The 18162-nt window shown below is 32.2% G+C and overlaps 1 protein-coding gene across 1 annotated transcript in view; it reads left to right on the forward strand.

Moving 5' to 3' along the window:
* The window catches only part of LRRC9 (leucine rich repeat containing 9), an 80386-nt gene that overhangs the window by 59546 nt on the left and 2678 nt on the right, over positions 1-18162 (forward strand). The window contains exons 25-30 of the mRNA XM_025049086.1: positions 61-200; positions 3454-3590; positions 6452-6669; positions 10087-10155; positions 13835-13975; positions 18003-18147. Of these exons, the coding sequence (XP_024904854.1) occupies positions 61-200; positions 3454-3590; positions 6452-6669; positions 10087-10155; positions 13835-13975; positions 18003-18147 (850 nt within the window). The remainder of the gene's footprint in view (positions 1-60; positions 201-3453; positions 3591-6451; positions 6670-10086; positions 10156-13834; positions 13976-18002; positions 18148-18162) is intronic.

Here is an 18162-nt window from a genome sequence, read left to right on the forward strand (position 1 = left end):
TATATATATACAGTAGCATTCATATTTTAATGTCTAATTAATAAAGTATTCTATCTTTAGGTCTTATGCCTCAACTATAATCATATTGAATCAATCATTCCCAGACTAAAGCCTCAGACTCACTTGACCAACAGACAGCTACTCTACCAGAAAGTGCCTTCAAGTGGCTATGGACAGCAAGGAACTTCAAAAATAAATAGGTACTATTCTTTTTTTTTTTTTTTACAATTATAAATAATTTTGGTTGGGAATTTTAAAAGCAGTCACATTAATGATAGCAGTAACATACATTTAGCTTACTTTAATAGTTATTTAATAGTTACATTCCAAAAATCAACTTCACAAATAAAAAGATACTCAAAATACTCCTTTTTCATTGCTTTTCTCAATTCCTCCATTTCATACCTATATTTAAAAAAAGAAAATGAAAAACCTTGTATGTTTAATGACCTGGTGTTTTTTAAGAGATACAATGTACATACCGTAATATTCACCCTGTATGTACAATTCAGTGAGTATTTTAGTATACCCACAAAGTTATGCCACCATTAAGACCACCTAATTCTAGAACATCTTAATTGCCCCACTAAAGAACCCCTAATCTAGGAGCAGGGACTTAATTTAAGTTTATCTGGTTCCTTAAATTTCCCAGCAGCAATGGAAAAGATACTTTATTAAGAAGATGAGGACATACCTCCTATCTTCCTACACATTTTTGGTAGAACATAAGTATATGTAAGTGTGTGTGTGTGTGTGTGTGTGTGTATCTAAGTCAGAACACTTTCATTACAGTTTTCCCAATGAAGAGCATTCCTTGTGTTTTTACCACCTTTTTGAAGTATTAGGCATATATGATAAAACTCAGCAATTTAAGTGTACAGTTTAATGAATTTTGACAAATGTATTCACCATGCAACCATTACCTCAATTAAAGTACAAACTATTCCCATTTCAAAAATTTTCCTGTCTCTCTTTGCAATCCCCTTCCCCACCTCTTGGTCACTGGCAACAATTACTGATCTGCTTTCTATCACTATAAATTTTGCTTTTTTCTGGAATTTCATATGATTGGAATCATATAGTAAGTAGTCTTGTGTCTGGAATCAATGTTGTTACAAGTGTAGGTAATTCATTTTATTGCTGAGTAGAAGTCCATTATATAGACTGCATGACAAGTTGTTTATCCATTTATTCCTGATGAACATTTGGGTTGTCTTCAGTTTCAGGCTGTTTTGCAATGAACATTTCATTTATACACATCCTTTTTACTGGGGACTATTCATGTTTATTTTTAACAGCTTTATTGAAGTACAGTTTACATACTATATTCACACATTTAAGTGTATTAAGTTTTATTAAATTCATAGAGTTGTATAACTATTACTACAATTCCTTTTCCCATTTCTAGCTCCAGGAAAGCACTAATCCACTTTCTATAGAGTTGTGTTTTCTAGATATTTCATAAAAATGGAATCATATAATATATGGTCTTTTGCATCTAACTTCTTACATTTAGCATAATGTTTTTGAGGTTCATCCATGTTATAGCATGTAGTAGTAGTTCATTCCTTTTTACTCCTCAATATGTTGGGTATTCCATTGTATGGATATGTCACATTATGTTTATCCATTCAACAGTTGAGGGACATTTATATTGTTTCCATTTGGGGGCCAGTATGAATAATGCTGCTTATAGCTGTTTATAACATTCATATAGAAGTATTTTTGTGTACTTATACTTTCATTTCTCTTGGGTAGATACGTAGGAGTAAAAGTGCTGGGTTGTATGGTAATTTAATGTTTAACTTTTTAGGAAACTGCCAAACTATTTTCCAAAGTGGTTGTACCATTTTGCATTACCAAGAATACTTTATAAGCGTTTTAATTTCTCTGAGTCCTCACCAGCACTTGTTATTGTCTTTTTGATTACAGCCACTCTGGTGGTTCTGAAGTGACATCTCATCATCGTTTTAATTTGCATTCTCTCATAGTTAATGTTGTTGCGCAACTTTTCATATGCTTATTTGTCATTATTATATCTTCTTTGGTGAACTGTTTAAATCTTTTGCTTATTTTTTAATTTGTTTGGCTTTCTATTATTGAGTTCTTAAAGTATGCTAGATATAAGCCCTGAAATAAATGATTTACAAGTATTTTCTCTCAATGTGTGGCTTTTTATTTTTTAAATGATGTCTTTTAAAAAAATTTTAATTTTGATAACGTCCAATTTATCAACTTTTTGTCTAACAGATCGTGATTTTTTGGTGTTGTACCTAAGAACTCTTTGCGTAACCTAAGTTCACAAAGATTTTTCTCATAATTTTTCTTCAAAGTTTCATGTTTTTTCACTTATTCAGGGCTATGAAACATTTTGAGTTAATTTCTGGGTATGTTGCGAGATGAAATGTGAAGTCTAAATTCATCTTTTTTGGTTGTGGTTATCTATTTGTCCCAGCACCATGAAAATACTATCCTTTCCTCCATTGAATTGCCTTGGTACCTTCATTGAAAATCAATTGACAATCAATGTAAAAGTTCTATTCCATTGATTTATGTGTCTGTCCTTTTGCCAGTACAAGACTAGTTTGATTCCTGCAGCTTTATAACTTTATAGCTTTATAATCAGGGATTGTAAGCCCTCCAACTTTGTTCTTTTTAAGGATTGTTTTGGATTTTCTGGGTTCTTTGCATTTCCTTACATTTGTTAGGATTGGATAGTTATTTTCTGGGGGTGGGGGAAAGGCCGGCTGGGATTTTGATAAAGATTGCATTGAATCTATTGATTGATTTGGGGAGAACTAGCATCTTATTAAAACTGAGTCTTCTAATTCACAAGCATGGATGTTCTCCACTTAGGTAGATCTTTAATTTATCTCAGCAACGATTTGTAATTTTCTATGTATACATTTTACACTTTTGTTAAATTTTTTCTGAACTATTTTATTCCTTTTTATACTCTTGTAAATAGAATTCTTAATTTCATTATCAGTTTATTGGTTGGATATAGAAATTTAAATGATTTTTGTATATTAATCTTTTACCTGTGATCTTGCTGAATTCATTTTTAGTGCAACAATAGTTTTTGGTGGATCCCTAGGATTTTCTAAATACAAGGTCACATCATCTGAGAATAAAGACAGTTTTATTTAATCCTTTCCAATCTGGACGCATGTTTTTTCTTTTTCCTGGCTGATTGTACTCACTCTTGTTTTCATTTTAAGTAACTCTTTCTATACTTTTGTTCTTTACTATAAAAAAAATTTTTAGATAATAAAAATTGTTATTACATAAAATATAAAGAGATGTATTACAGTTTAATTCCAATTTATTAGTAAATTCACTAATTTTCTTTTTTTAGCTTTAACTTATAGTAAGTACATACCAATCTGTCTTTTTATGATACAACTGGTTTGAAATTAAGTTTATGGGCTTGAACTTAAATGTGTGTTTCAGAGATACAATGAGCACTGAAAATTTACCCCCAATAATGCACAGTTTAGAAGTTCTTCATTTGGGCTACAATGGAATTTGTAATTTAATTCAGCTACAACTAAACAGACTAAGAAATTTAAAATTCCTCTTTCTACAGGGTGAGTAGCAACAGCATTAATGTGTAAGTCTTTTTTATTAAAAACTGATTTGATTATCATTCTTTTTTATTAAGCAAATACAAGCATCAACATATACTTAAAACAGATTCATTGACAAAAATATTTAGTAATTACAAATGGATTTTTCTTGGGTTATCTGCATAAATAAGGTAAATACAATATTCTATGGGTATGGAATATTGCATTCTCTAGGAGAATATTCTATAGCCCTAGAAAGTGCAATATTCTAAGGCTATGTAAAGTATTACATCATAATTTACTTTTATATCATATTATATTTTAAAAACAATAGAAAGTAACCAGTGAATAATTTACAAGTACTAATTAAACTCATAATTGTGCTAGGTACTAAGAAAGATACAGAAATACTATATTCTTATAATGATATGTAATTGAGATCCTTGCTCTAAAGTAATTTAAGATCTGCCCGTGGAGATATACAGAAACAAAGACGAATTAAGTTCTGACTATGTGTAATAGTCGAGTGTAATAGAAATTTAGAGAAAAGAGAAACTCAAACATTAACTCCTCTACAAAACTAGGACTCTGAAAGACTGATAGACTTTAGATTGAAGGTGAGCGTGACTAAGGGCTTTGTAAGTGGAGAGGGGTTTGGGAGAGTCACAAGGGCAAGACTGCAGTGTCTGTGGGCCACTCTGAAAAGGGACCAACCTAATGAAAACAAAGGGTATACAGTTCTCTGGGTTATATAAAGCGTCACAACATGATCAATTGGATGGATAATGTTCATTTTGCAGTTGAAAATAAACAGGAATTGTAAATTTTTAGAAAAGTAGCATGAGAAAAAAACAAGGTTTGGAACATTAATCTAACAATAATTAATGACGCAGAAGAGAGGTTGGGAGATCCATCAGTGAGATATGTGGGGAGATATCTTTATAGCTGATCTGAGTGCAGTTACTTTTTTCTGAAAAACAGGCTTTTCTAGACCATGTTTTCAATGTTTTGATGCATCTTTTTGCCTATAAAGGGTGCTTATCAGTTGGGTCAAGAATTTGGAGACATAAAGGAGGAAGAAATTGAGCACAACAATGTCAGATCTTTTAAAAGATACAGTGACATACAAAAAAAGCAGACAACCTAACCCTAGAAAGTCTATTTTAATCTAATAATGTAAAGGGGCAGTGTGTTATGTTGCCACATCTAGCATGGCAAATTAGAGTGATGCAGGAAGTGAGGCAGTTTACTCTGACAATAATGGCTCCCTCGATTATGATTCAATATTGGGTAAGATATTGTCTACATAGATTATCTCATTTAACCTTCACAGCAACCCAACATGGTAAGTAATTTTATATGCAATTGACAACAACAGCAAAAAAGATATTGAATCTGGGGCTCAATAATTTATCTTAATCTGTGCCAGTGAGTGGTATGGCACAGAGTAAAACATTAGTCTGACTCCATGTATTTTCTATCCAACATGAAGGACACAATAAGCGCCTGGGCTACAGTAGTGTCAGTGGGAAGGGTGAGTAAGAAGTGAGTCCAACATGCAGTTTAAGAGGAGGAAATATTAGGACTTAATGACTAATTACATATATAAAGAGAGAAAAATAGTTCGAGATGTTTTTATGATTTCATTAGAGACTGGGCAAAAAGAAGATACTAAAGCTAGATAAAGTCATTGGGAAAGGTAGCTCATTTGCAGTATGGAAAGATCAGTTAGTGTTGTGATACCTTCAAGACATAAAAATGGATACTTTTTAAAGCAGTAATATTGGGCTACAGGTTGGGACTAGAGATGTGTATTTTAGAATTATCACAGTGGAGGTGACAGGTGAAGTCATACTGTATGTACTTACTTAGGAAATAAGTATAAAGAAAAAATGAAAAGCCAGAAAGAGATGTGGAGGCATACACCTCCAACCAACTATCTCCCTAACCTCCCAAACCCTACCCAGTGATCTCATTTAACCTTAGTTACTTCTTTAAAAATCGTATCCCCAAATATAGTCACATTCTTAGATACTAGGGGTTAGGACTTCAACATATGAATTGGGCCGGGGGGTAGGAGCAGGTGAGACACAATTCAGTCCATAATGGACAAGGAGAATGAATAGTGAATGAAACATAGTGTGGCATAGTAGAAACAGTACTGAGCTTAAAATGTAAAAGGTCTAGGTGTTGACACTTTTATGTCTTTGAGCAACTCACTTAACTTCTCAGTTTTATGACAATTAAAAATGATAAATTTTCCCCTATTTTCAGACTCTAATAGGAAACACATATAAAAGCATTTTGTCAACTCAGGTGTCTTCTCATAGAAATTATAATTAATACCTAGAAAGGTATCGATTGCTACAGTAGAGAGAAATCACTGGTTATAAAGAAAGGATTGGGGTTTTAAAGAATGTAATGAATTCTTTTTAAATGTGGTTATGGTGCAAAAATATGTTTTGTGAAAGAACACAATTAAGGTATATTCTTCCAACTTAACAAATTAGTTTAATGAATAATTAGATATATACCTACTTGAATACCTATTAGAATAATCAGATACACTCAGTAAGCTTATCCTTTGCAGTACTTTTATATATTTACTTTTGTCAATACCAACTATTTTAGCACTTAACCAACAGACATATTGGATCAACGCAGTACACTGTGTACATCACGTCTTGATTTTTCAAACATCAAATATTATTTGATGATGATGCTACTTTCTTGTAAATTACATTTCTATTTCTCCTTTGAAATATGTTCTTTTCAATACTTTACTTTAAAAACATCATTTGATTAAAAAATATTTAAACGAAGATAAATAAGCTTTTTTCAGGAAGTTTAGGCTCACTTCACATATGACATATCTTTTTTAGGGAATGAAATCAGTCAAGTTGAAGGGCTTGACAACTTAGTTGTCCTTCAGGAATTGGTAGTGGACCATAACCGCATCAGAGCATTTAATGACAGTGCCTTTGCCAAACCAAGCTCTCTGTTGGCACTTCACCTGGAAGAAAACAGACTACGAGAGCTGAGCAAATTACAACCTTTGGTAAAACTAGAGAAACTCTTCCTAGGATATAATAAAATCCAGGTAATGTTATTTTGTTTTTTGCCATGAGATTCCTAAGACAACTCCTCTGAACATAAAGCTTCCAAACACACCAATGAAAATACTACTAGTGTGTTACTTATCATTTATATGCCATGAAAATACTCTGTGATGCAGAGGCATATAAATAGTCTGTGATGCAAAGATGTTGGCCCTGCTTCTAGACTTACAAACCCAACCAGCCCACATACATCCACCTGCTAAAAAGGGTTAATTCCAAATGTTTTAAGGCTCTTCCCAGAAGTCCTCTCTAAAAGATCGTATTTCTTATTCTCTTGATCTCTTCCTTCATAGCTTGCTGTTTTTCCTTAATCTTTTGTTTAGGTTCCTTTCTCTTTGTCCCTTGTATACCTTTTGTAAGTTTTTGGTTTGTGGTTATCCTAGGTTTATGTATATCATTCTTTATCTACAGCATTCTATTTTAAGTTGATAGGCATTTAAGTTGAAATATATTCTATAAAGACTACATTTTTACTCCCCCCGCTTCGTGTTTTATGTTATTGATGTCGTATTTTAGATCTGTTTGTGTTGTGTTTCTCCTAACTATTTATTGTAGCTTGAATTGAGTTTGATACTTTTTTCTTTGAACCTACTAACCTTTGTAGTAGCGACAATAATCAAAACAGTATGATACTAGCATAAAAACAAATATGTAGGCCAATGAAATAGAATAGAGAGCCCAGAAATAAATTGTCACAAGAATATGCAATGGGCTAAAGATAGTCTCTTCAATATGTGGTGCGGACAAAACTGGACCAATACATACAAAAAAAAAAAATTAAACTAGACCACTTTCTTATACCGTATACAAAAATAAACTCAGTATGGATTAAATACTTAAATATAAGACCTGAAACCATAAAACTCCTAGAAGTAAACATAGGCAGTAAACTCTTTGACATCGCTCTTAGCAACATCTTTTTGGATATGTCTCCCCAAGCAAGAAAAACAAAAGAAAAAACAAACAAATGGGACTACAGCAAACTAAAAAGTTTTTGCACAGCGAAGGAAACAATTATCAAAACAAAAAGACAACCTACTGAATGAGAGAATATATTCATAAATGATATATCTGATAAAGAGCTAATATCCAAAATATATTAAAAAACATACAATTTTACACCAAAAAACCTAAACAATCCATTAAAAAATGAGCAGAGGACCTGAATAGGCATTTTTCCCAAGAGGAAAGATGGCCAATAGACATAAGGAAATATGTTCAACATCACTAATCAGGGAAATGATAAAACCACAATGAGCTATCACCTCACATCTATCAGAATGGCTCTCAACAATAAATCAACAAATAAATGCTGGCGAAGATGTGGAGAACAGGGAACCCTCGTACACTGTTGGTGGGATTGTAAATTAGTACAGCCACTATAGAAAACAGCATGGAGAGTCCTCAAAAAATAAAAATAGAGCTGCCATACGATTCAGTAATTCTACTTCTGCATATTTATCCAAGGAAAATAAAATACTATTCAGCAATAAAAAAGAATGAAATCTTGCCATTTGTGACAACATGAATGGACCTAGAGAGTATTATACTAAGTGAAATTTGTCAGACAGAAAGACAAATACCATATGATCTCACTTATATGTGGAAAATTAAAAAATGAATAAACAAAACAAAACAGAAATAGACCCATAAATACAGAATACAAGCTAATGGTTGCCCAAAGGGAGGGTGTGGGGTGAGTGAAACTTAAAAAAAAAAAGATGATTTTCTTGAGGCCGTAAAGTGGGGTAACCAGGCATCCTGGTTTGCCTAAGGCAGTCCCATCTACTCTTGCAGTCTTGGCATTATTATTAATATCAATCCATTTAACCATCAAAGATATATAAAAGAATAAAGAGAAAAGAAAAAATAAAGATCTTAGTAATCACCTGAGACTGGAAATGACTCCATGAAATAGTCCACTGCTATTTCCTGCCCTGAATGAAAAGCTCCAATCCAGACCTATTATGATGACTGACATAAGTACTTATCCTGACAGTGTACTCAAAACCTAACAACCATTGGTGTGCTGGTTAATATTTAACAGATGACTCTCCAGGGGGAAAAAGTCCTGATCAATACCATTTGCCAATGCTCCATGGTATAATTTCTTTCACTACAGCCAATTTCAAACTAAAAGAGCATTTCACAAAATTCCTGAAAATTTACCAGATGATTTTTGTGAGCCACTATGAAGTAATTTCAACACGCCATTGTGAAAAATACTGTATATTAAAAAGAGGAAGCCATCAACCCTTTTCCTTTAATTATGAACATACTAGTTTGTTTGGTGTCTCTTTATACCAGCATTATCCTCTACAAATTTCTCACATTAACATTTCCCATGAGAAAGATATTTTGATTAGAAATACTTCACTCGTGAACACTGCTATACTCCATTTAATCTGAGAAAATAAGACTTTCCACATTTCTATGCTTTCTAACCAGTCTTTGGTTCCAGAGATAGGAACTGCCTATGAGTCAAATGCACATGATCTCTGTAAGTAATTGACTGACTCTATAGATAACTGAGTTTTTTCAAAGTCCTCCTTTATACTGCCAAAATCAAAATAATAAAGATTAGTCATTTCAAAAATCAAATTCTACTTCCAAATGGTCTAAAATAGGTCTAAATTTTTTTATATATACTTCCTAGATGAATTGACGATGTCCACTTGTCATTCCAAATGCAAGCATATTAGTAACTTTGTTTTATGATAATGAACTAGCAACAATCTTAAACTAAGCTTATTGCCTAAATTTTATCTGAAATAGCATCTTAGAAATAATTTTGCAAAAATTAAAATGTACGGTATTTGTAAATTTTCACCAATGTTAAATAGATAATAAATAATAGATAATAGATAAATAATAGTAAATAATGCCATCCAAGGGAAGGCAAGTCATTCAACTAAAGAAACAGTTTTTCAACTACATACATTCCCAGAAAATATATCAGAATGCAGTCTACTCAATATCACATGCTCCTTTATGGTTAAGGTTGTTTTAAATATGTACATTTGAAATTGTTTAGACCGATTCACCTTTTTTCCTCCACACTTCTGGGTCAGTTCTTTAGGGAATTAACCAACTATAATCTGACTCCTAGAATAGATCATAACTTTTCTGAGAAATAATTTGGTCTTTTCTTGCAAGTGCTGCTACATTGCCTCTTTCCCATGTTAGAATGTCATCTCTGCCAATCATTTATTTGGAAATAATGGTACACAGATCGGTCTTTAATCAACAATACAGAATATTGTCATTCACGCTCACTTCAGTGGATTCATCATGAACTAGCTGCAATCTAAGACTTATATAATTACTTCAAATCAGTGTTTATGTGTATTTGAAGACATTGGATCTAACCAAATAATAACTTACTAACTTTTGAATAGGATATGGCAGAACTGGAAAAACTTGATGGTATCTCTTCTCTCAGAGAGCTTACAGTTTATGGCAATCCGGTGAGTATGTTACTTTTCTAACAGTTAATCTATTTATAGTTGTATATAATTTATTTTTATATAATGTGAGAAAGGATTTAATTTTATCTGTTTCCATATGCATAGATAGTTATCCAAGCACAATTTATTGACTAGTGTCTTCTTCCAACTGATTATGGTATAAACTGCCATTATCATATGTACGAGGGTCAGTGTTAGGATTCTACATTGTATTATTCAATGGCTTACTTGTCAATTCCTGTCCTGCTATTACACTTTGCTAATTACTAAAGTTTTATATTAAGTTCTGATGTCTGGTAGAGTACACGTCTCTAATTTTCTTTCTCTTCCACCTTCTCTTTTTCTTTCTTCATTGTCTTGGCTATTCCTGGCCCTTTACACTTTCTATGAGTTTTAGCAAACAGCTTCTCAAGTTATGTGAGAATCTTGATATTTTAATTACACTTGCATTGAATTTATAAATTAATTTTGAGAGAAATTTGCCATCTTTCTTGCTGGAGTCTTCGTAGCACACTTATCTACCTCAGATCTGCACAAATTGTGAAATATGACAATGGCAGATAGGTGAAAATATTTTGCTTAATGAGAAAGCCAAATGGGCCTGCTAATAGATCCTAGAAATGGGCAGTCATGGTCACCCAGTAAGAGAAAATACTTCATTCAGGACTTTTCACGTGGGAGGAGAGCTTCTCCTGGAGGAACAGAATGCATTCTCCCAGCAATAAACTCCTTCCTGAAAGGAAAGACAGGAACTAAACATGCCTAATTCAGTCTTCCCAGATTTATCAGTTAAGTCACTTTGCTTCCCCTAGTGGAGGCGTGAAGGGCTTGAGAGAACCCATAGAGCTATTTCCACCGAAAAAGAAATACAATAAGTAGTCTTACCTAATATTTACAGTATTAAGCCCTCCCATTCATAAACAAAAGTATCCCTGTATTTTTATGTTCTTTAATAATGATTTATAACTTAGTCCTAAAGGTTTTCATTATCTTTGGTTCAATTTATTCTGTTGTTTTAATAGCTATTTTAACAATATATTTTTACATTTTTCTAATTGGTACCAAAGTTTAGAAATTCTGATTTTGCATATTATTCTTTGTCCAGGAATCTTGCTGAACTCTCTGTTTTTAGTTCTAATATTAGGATTGCAAATTTTGTTAGATTTTCTCTATAGACTATCATATTATCTTTAATAATGACTCGATTATTTCTTTCCAATCCTTATGTTTTTTATTTCCTTTACTTTTCTTTGTGTGCTGACTAGGATCTCTATTACAGAGTCGAATAGAAAATTATAGTAGACTGACTTCAAAAGAATGCTTCTCAGTTGTCGCAGTTAAATGTTTGCTCTTGGGTAGATAACCTTCAACATTTTAAGGAAGTTCCTTTCTAATTCCAGTTTACTATCTGTTATTATCATGAACGGACATTGGCTTTTGAATAATTAGTAATATAGTTTTTCTCTTTAATCTGTGAATAGGTAAATTACAGTAATAGACTCTAGGTTTAAACCATCCTTAAATTCCTGAGATAAATACTACTTGGTCATTTTTATACTTTGCTGGATTCAATCTACTAAGATTTCATATAGCATATCTGTATCTATGGAAATAAGAAAATTATATAATTTTATCTTCTTATTCTTCTCAAGTTGATCAAGGCTGTTTTCTTGCCTCATGATATTAATTGGGGAGCTCTATTTTTCTACTCTGTGAATTAGTTTATACAGAAGAAGACACATGTGTTCCTTGAAGGATAATTAGATTTTATCTCTAAAACTCTCTGGGCTTAATATTTTTTAAGTTAGTTTTAAACTACTTACTCAGAATTTTTTGAGGCTATTAATCTAGTCATGTTTTCTATTTCTTCAAAAGTCAATATAGAGAAGTTTTTTTTTTCTATAAAATTGTCCTTTTCAACTAAATTTTAAATGTATTGCTATCATAGTACTCTCATGAATTTTTAAAATCTCCACTTTACCTGTTTTATCACCTTTTTATACCTAAATTTGTTGATTTTTGCTTTTTCTCTTTTATTCTTGATAAGTCTTGCTAAAGGTTTGTCTATCATATTAATCTTTTCAGAGAATCTATTTTAATTTTATCAAGTATACTATTTCTTTGTTTTTTATTTCATTGATTTCCAGTCTATTATTTCCTTCTTTTAGTTTCTTGGAATTTGCTTTTTAAAAAATTCTTCAGTAGGATGCCTAGCTCATTAATATTTAATATTTCTTATAATTGAATAAATTTTAAGTTACAAAACACTGCTTTAGCAGCATTCTGAAAGTTTTGATATGTCATATTTTTCCTGTTCTTTATTTCTTAAAATCTACTTTCCAAAAGATTTCTTCTTTAAACCATGAATTATTGAGGGGTGTGTATGTTCATTTAAAACCTATGAGGTGTTTTTAGTTATCTCTTGGCCATTTATTTCTAATGTTATTACATTTTAGTCAGAGAATACAGTCTATTTATTTCAATCTTTGGTATTTATTAAACTTATTTTCTGGCCTAAAATGTGGTCAAATTTTTCTTTTTACTCAATTATATGTCTTAGAGAGCTCTCTCCATTAATGTATATATATACTACATTTGAAAAAATAGACTGTTTATTCATTTCCTTTTGATTATTGTTTGTTTTCCTTTCGCAAACAGTGGTGCATATTTCTTTTGCTATCTCAAACACTGCAACACATTTTCTGTGTTGTCAGTCCCCAAGATCACCTCCATGTTTAGAGATTTGCTAGAAGGGCTCATGGGATTTAGCATATAGTCATACTCATGGCTAAGATTTATCAGTGACATAGTAAGCATACACAGCCAGGTGATGAGTGGAAAAGACACAGGCAGAGTCTGGAGAAGTCGGGGTGCAGAATTCCTTCTGCTCTTTCTCTTCTTATTGAGAGGTCGCAACAGTACACACTCTTCACCCAGCAATAAAAATGCAGCAACTGTAGGTTATGTTTCTGACCAGGGAATCCCATTAGACTTAGCATTCAAGAATTTTACTGGGGGCTGGTCACATAGGTACCCTATGCCTATTACATACCAAAATTTCAGACTCCCAGAAGGAAAGCAGGTCAAGCTTAAATCATATTTTTTGTATATGTAGTTTAGGTACAGTGAACTACCCTTATGCTAAGGAATGTGGGAACACTTCCAAAGTACCAATCACTAGTCATGAGCTATCCTTGCAAGTAGACCCTTCTAAAGATAACAGCCTCTTTCTACACATCTTCTTATGCACATATGCAAATATTTTTAAGAGTAGGTTGGCACTATGAAGTGATGGATCATACAGTTCAATAGATGTGTATTGAATTAAATTGCATAGTGCCTATGGGAAAATACATGTTTTAAACTAATTACTTACAAGTGAACTTTTATAATATAATCCGATTCATGAATTGCGATTGCCTGTAGTTAATGAACAATATCATATACACTAAATAAAGACACTAAACCTCAAGTGGTAGCCTTGGTTAAAAAAAAAAAGGAAAAAACGTGTTCTTAATTTCATTTACCATAATGGAGAATTGAGAAATCTTTCAAAAAGGGAGCTCATATTTTTATCATTTGTCATTTTTGCTGCTTGTGCTAAATTTTCTTCTCTACAAAGGTTAATCTTTGAAATAAAAGGTTTTTTAAGGAAAAAATTATTTTTAACTTTATTCAGATTTGTAGAAAAATGCTACATCGCCACGTGCTCATATTTCGACTGCCTAACTTACAGATGTTAGATGGAATTCCTGTGAATTCAGATGATAGGGCAAAAGCTGAATTTCACTTCTCTGAACTACAAGCAAAGAAAAATTCGGTAACATTTATATTATTTATACTTTTTCTTTTAAAATATATAAATTATCAGTAAACGAACATTGTATTATATATTGTGCATCTTTACTTGAATATTTAAACATAGGCTATGATGTTTTTGTCGATTATTTTAGTCCCACCCACCCACTCACACACACAAATATACACACACAAAAAGGGAAGCTCTTTTTTTTAATAAAATACTCTGACATAAAGCAAGTTATTTTAAATCTGTGTGCCTCTTGCTCAGTATATGTCTGATAATGCTATATCACTTTTTTTTGCTCAGTATATATCTGATAATGCTATATCACTTTTATAAACAGAAACTAACAATATAACTCTTTCCACTAAGCAGAGAGGAAGAGAAGGAAGGAATTCTGAGCTCAACTCTCTGGACTATGTAGTTTCTCTAACAAGAGAGATGTGTACTTCTTTTCTTCCATATTAGCAGAATAATTGGACCTTTTACCTATGAACTCTAAAAAGGTATCTGACTGGTAGGAAAGGGATTAGAAAGAGAAGAAGCCACCATAGCATGTCATTAAGGGATCCTGTCATTGATCAGCAGGGTTCTTCAAGACCATGCTCCAAAGACTAAATACAGAAATGCTATGTGTTGTTGTTTTTTGTTTGTTTGTTTGTTTAACAAAGAAGTGATATTAGAGCTGTGCATTTGCAACATTTGAGAAAGGAGAGGCTGGAGACAGGGAAACCATGTAAGAGGTTTTTAGAATAATCGAAGAGAGAGGTTATGAAGAACTGGACTAAGGAGGGCAGTGAGTGAGAATGTAAGTGAACCTCTAATGTAGGTGAAAGCCAGAGAACTAGGACATTAGTGAACAAAGATTAATTTTAAAAGTCATATTTAGGAAAGAAATGAGACTACTGTAGATACTTTCACTTAATTCACTCTATTACCCAACACTCTCCATTCCCTCTGTAACACAAACCGATTCCCAGAGCATACTGAACGTTTAATACTAGTAAACACCCCTCTAGTCCACTCCTGCCTTCAGCAATAGATTCATGTATTTAACAAAAGTTGAATGTGTTTTTTCAAAAATTTGTTAGTTCTTTTATTTTAAATAAACGGATACGCTATAAATATGCATTTTAAATTGTTATTTATATGTTTCTATGAAAACCAAATGCCATATTTTGGAACATCTGGATAAAGATCAGTGTCGAGAGAGAGAGAGAGAGAGAGAGTCAATTTCAAGTTAGATTGGGAGAAAAAAACTTTGAAATATAGGAGAAAAGTATAAAAATTCAGACAAAATACGTGGGGAAATTATTCTAAAAAACCTAGACAGATTCTTTTATTTAAATTTTTCTCCATGTCTTGCTATTTTAAAGAAATCCAAACTAGAAATTATAGGCAAAACCTTAAGGATGGATTTATCCAAGAACAATTAGATAAAATACCAATCAAGAGTATTCTTACTTACAGAAAAGGCCTTGGCACTTCATCAAAAGATTGGCGAGTACATGTACGTTTGTGTTTTCAATTTTTTAAGGAAAAATATGAATTATACATATAATTCTTAATTATTCTCTTTTTTATTAACCTTGACTCTTTTTTGATTAACCAAGTGGCTTCTATTATAGGTCAAAGTAGCTACAGAGACCTGTGAGACTTAAAGCTGTACCATAGTAATAAAGATTATCTAGATTAGGCAAAGAAAATTGGTTCATTCGTCGGTGGTATCTACGAAAAAATTTTTTTTAAAACTATGTTTCATGAAAAAATGTTAGCTACTAATCTGTATGATATATCTGAGAGAGAGCACCATCTAATGTCATCTACTAAAATTATTGTCATAGGTCTTTCAAAAGAGAATAATCAAATAAAATTTAGTTCAATGATTTAAGCCTCCTTTCCCTTTCTCTATATTATATTCCTGAAGCAAGTCAGTTCTTGCTTTCAGAAGCAGAAAACTAAAGAAAGTATAAAAATTCAGACAAAATTTCCTATTCAACTTTAGTTTCCTATTGCTGCTATAACAGATTACCTCAAATTTAGTGGCTTGAAACAACACAAATTTATTATCTGAGGTCAAAAGTCCAAAAATCAAGTTGACAGGGCTAAAATCAAAAGTATCAACAGGGCTGCATTCCTTCTGAAAATTTTAGGAGAGAATTTCTTCTTTGCCTTTTCAAACTTCTAGAGGCTATCTGAATTCTTTGGCTCATGGGCCTCTTCAGCAGTGGCATCACATCTCTCACTCTGACCCTTCTGCCTCCCTCTTATAAGAGCCCTTATGATTATATTGGGCCCACCTAGATAATCCGGGATAATCTCCCCATCTCAGAATACTTAATTTAATTATTCCTGCAAAGTCCCTTTTGCCCTATAAGGTAACATATTTTTTGGAGATTAGGATGTGGATGGACATCTTTTGGCGGGGGGGCCGGGGGGGGGGGCGCACGTTGTTCTGCCTACCACACCACATATGTGAAGGCTCTAGTGAGGGACCTATAAAAATTGTCACATTAAAATTTATAAATTCTATTTTAAGTAATGTTGGTTAAATTTGAAAAATTACATGTAAACTACATATAAATTCACTAAATAACGTATCAAGAAACTACTTTGAGAAACTTTAAAGATCTTAATTTTTATACATATTTTTAATTGGCTTAATATAGCAGAAAAAAGTGCATAAACTGAAATATTAGTCAGTGATGAGTATTTCACTACAGTGTTTGCTTGTTGGCTATTCTATTTCTCATATAGTGAACTCATTTTCCATTACTAAACTATGATGCTGTCTAAGTGATTCTAGATACCTATTCTAGCCATTTGAATCAGTGCCATATATAAGAATTTAATTCTTTCTACTTATTTTATATATAAACATTTTATTTATTTAAACATTTTCGATTCTTCTACACATAGGATAATAAAGGGTATTTGAAGTCTTTATTTTGGAGAAATCTATTTTAAGATTAATAATAATTTTTATTTTCATGGCTAGAATAAAATTGAGTCATTACTTCTTTTGGCTGTTCAGAAAACAAAAGAACAGAATACTTTTCAAGTTTATCAGTTCAATCTAATGTATTATTTGTTTTAGTTGTTCCTATTCTTTTTTAACAGCAGATCAAGAATAAATGAAATCTAAAGTTGTCCTTTAAACTAGAACATTTTTGGTGCTTTGGTTTCAGAAGAAAACTTGACAACATTCTTAATTAATGATGGGAAGAGATTCCCACAGAAGAATTAGTTAGGGAATTGAGGACTGGCCAGCTTCAATAAAAGGCCTGATACCTTAGTGTTCATTACAAAGCTCCACTCTTGGTAACACTTAAGTATGAAGGAAATCAGTAATTTTACACAAATAACAAAAGCCTATACTTTTAAAAAAGTTGAACCCTATATTCAAAATTTATATTTTTTAAAGTATAAACAAGATCAGTCTTAATGAAGACAGAGCAGACATAAATTTCCAGGGAAACCAAGTCCATTTGCTGATTCCTGAAATTCTTTAAAAAGCTTCTTAATCCTCAACTAACTTAAAATGTAAACACGAGAGTTAGCACATTCGTTAAAAGTGATTGTGCTAAAAAATGCCTTTCCTAATCCTACTTATTAGTTTTTGAAAAACTAACTGCAAGGCTCCTAATGAGATATGGTGAGAAATGCAAAGATGTAGAAGATATAACTCCTACCATCCAGAAATTCCTCTTCAGAAAAAAGAAGAAACAATACAAAGCCTTCATTCTCATTTTCTTATTTCTACACTTTCCTCTTTAAGACCCTTTGGAAAGGAGGAGGTGCCATCACACTAGATTCTAGTGATGAAATGTAATCTGAAAAGACAGAACATAATGTTCTGTGGGAGATTAAGGACCCAAAGACTGATCATTTCACACAGTTTTGGCCTCTTACCAACTCTGAGTTTAGGCGAGTATTTAAGTCATGACCTAAAAAATTTTGAATATCAAGTGGGGCTTGTAAAAAGGACTAAACCTATTGATTTGAGTTTTGAAGGTGAGGGTTCTTATTTTATTTTATTATGCAGTTTATTCCAGTTACCAGTTCTCCTATGGATGGTGGATCATTTGGCCAAGTGAAAGCTCCTCACATAAAGATAACGAATGTAATTCTGCCTGATGGATTTAGCCATTACTTGGGATCTGACTTCACTTTAACTCCTGAAGTCGAAGGTATTTTTTTTTTTC

Source organism: Pteropus alecto, unplaced genomic scaffold (genome assembly GCF_000325575.1).
Source record: "Pteropus alecto unplaced genomic scaffold, ASM32557v1 scaffold276, whole genome shotgun sequence".
NCBI lineage: Eukaryota > Metazoa > Chordata > Mammalia > Chiroptera > Pteropodidae > Pteropus > Pteropus alecto.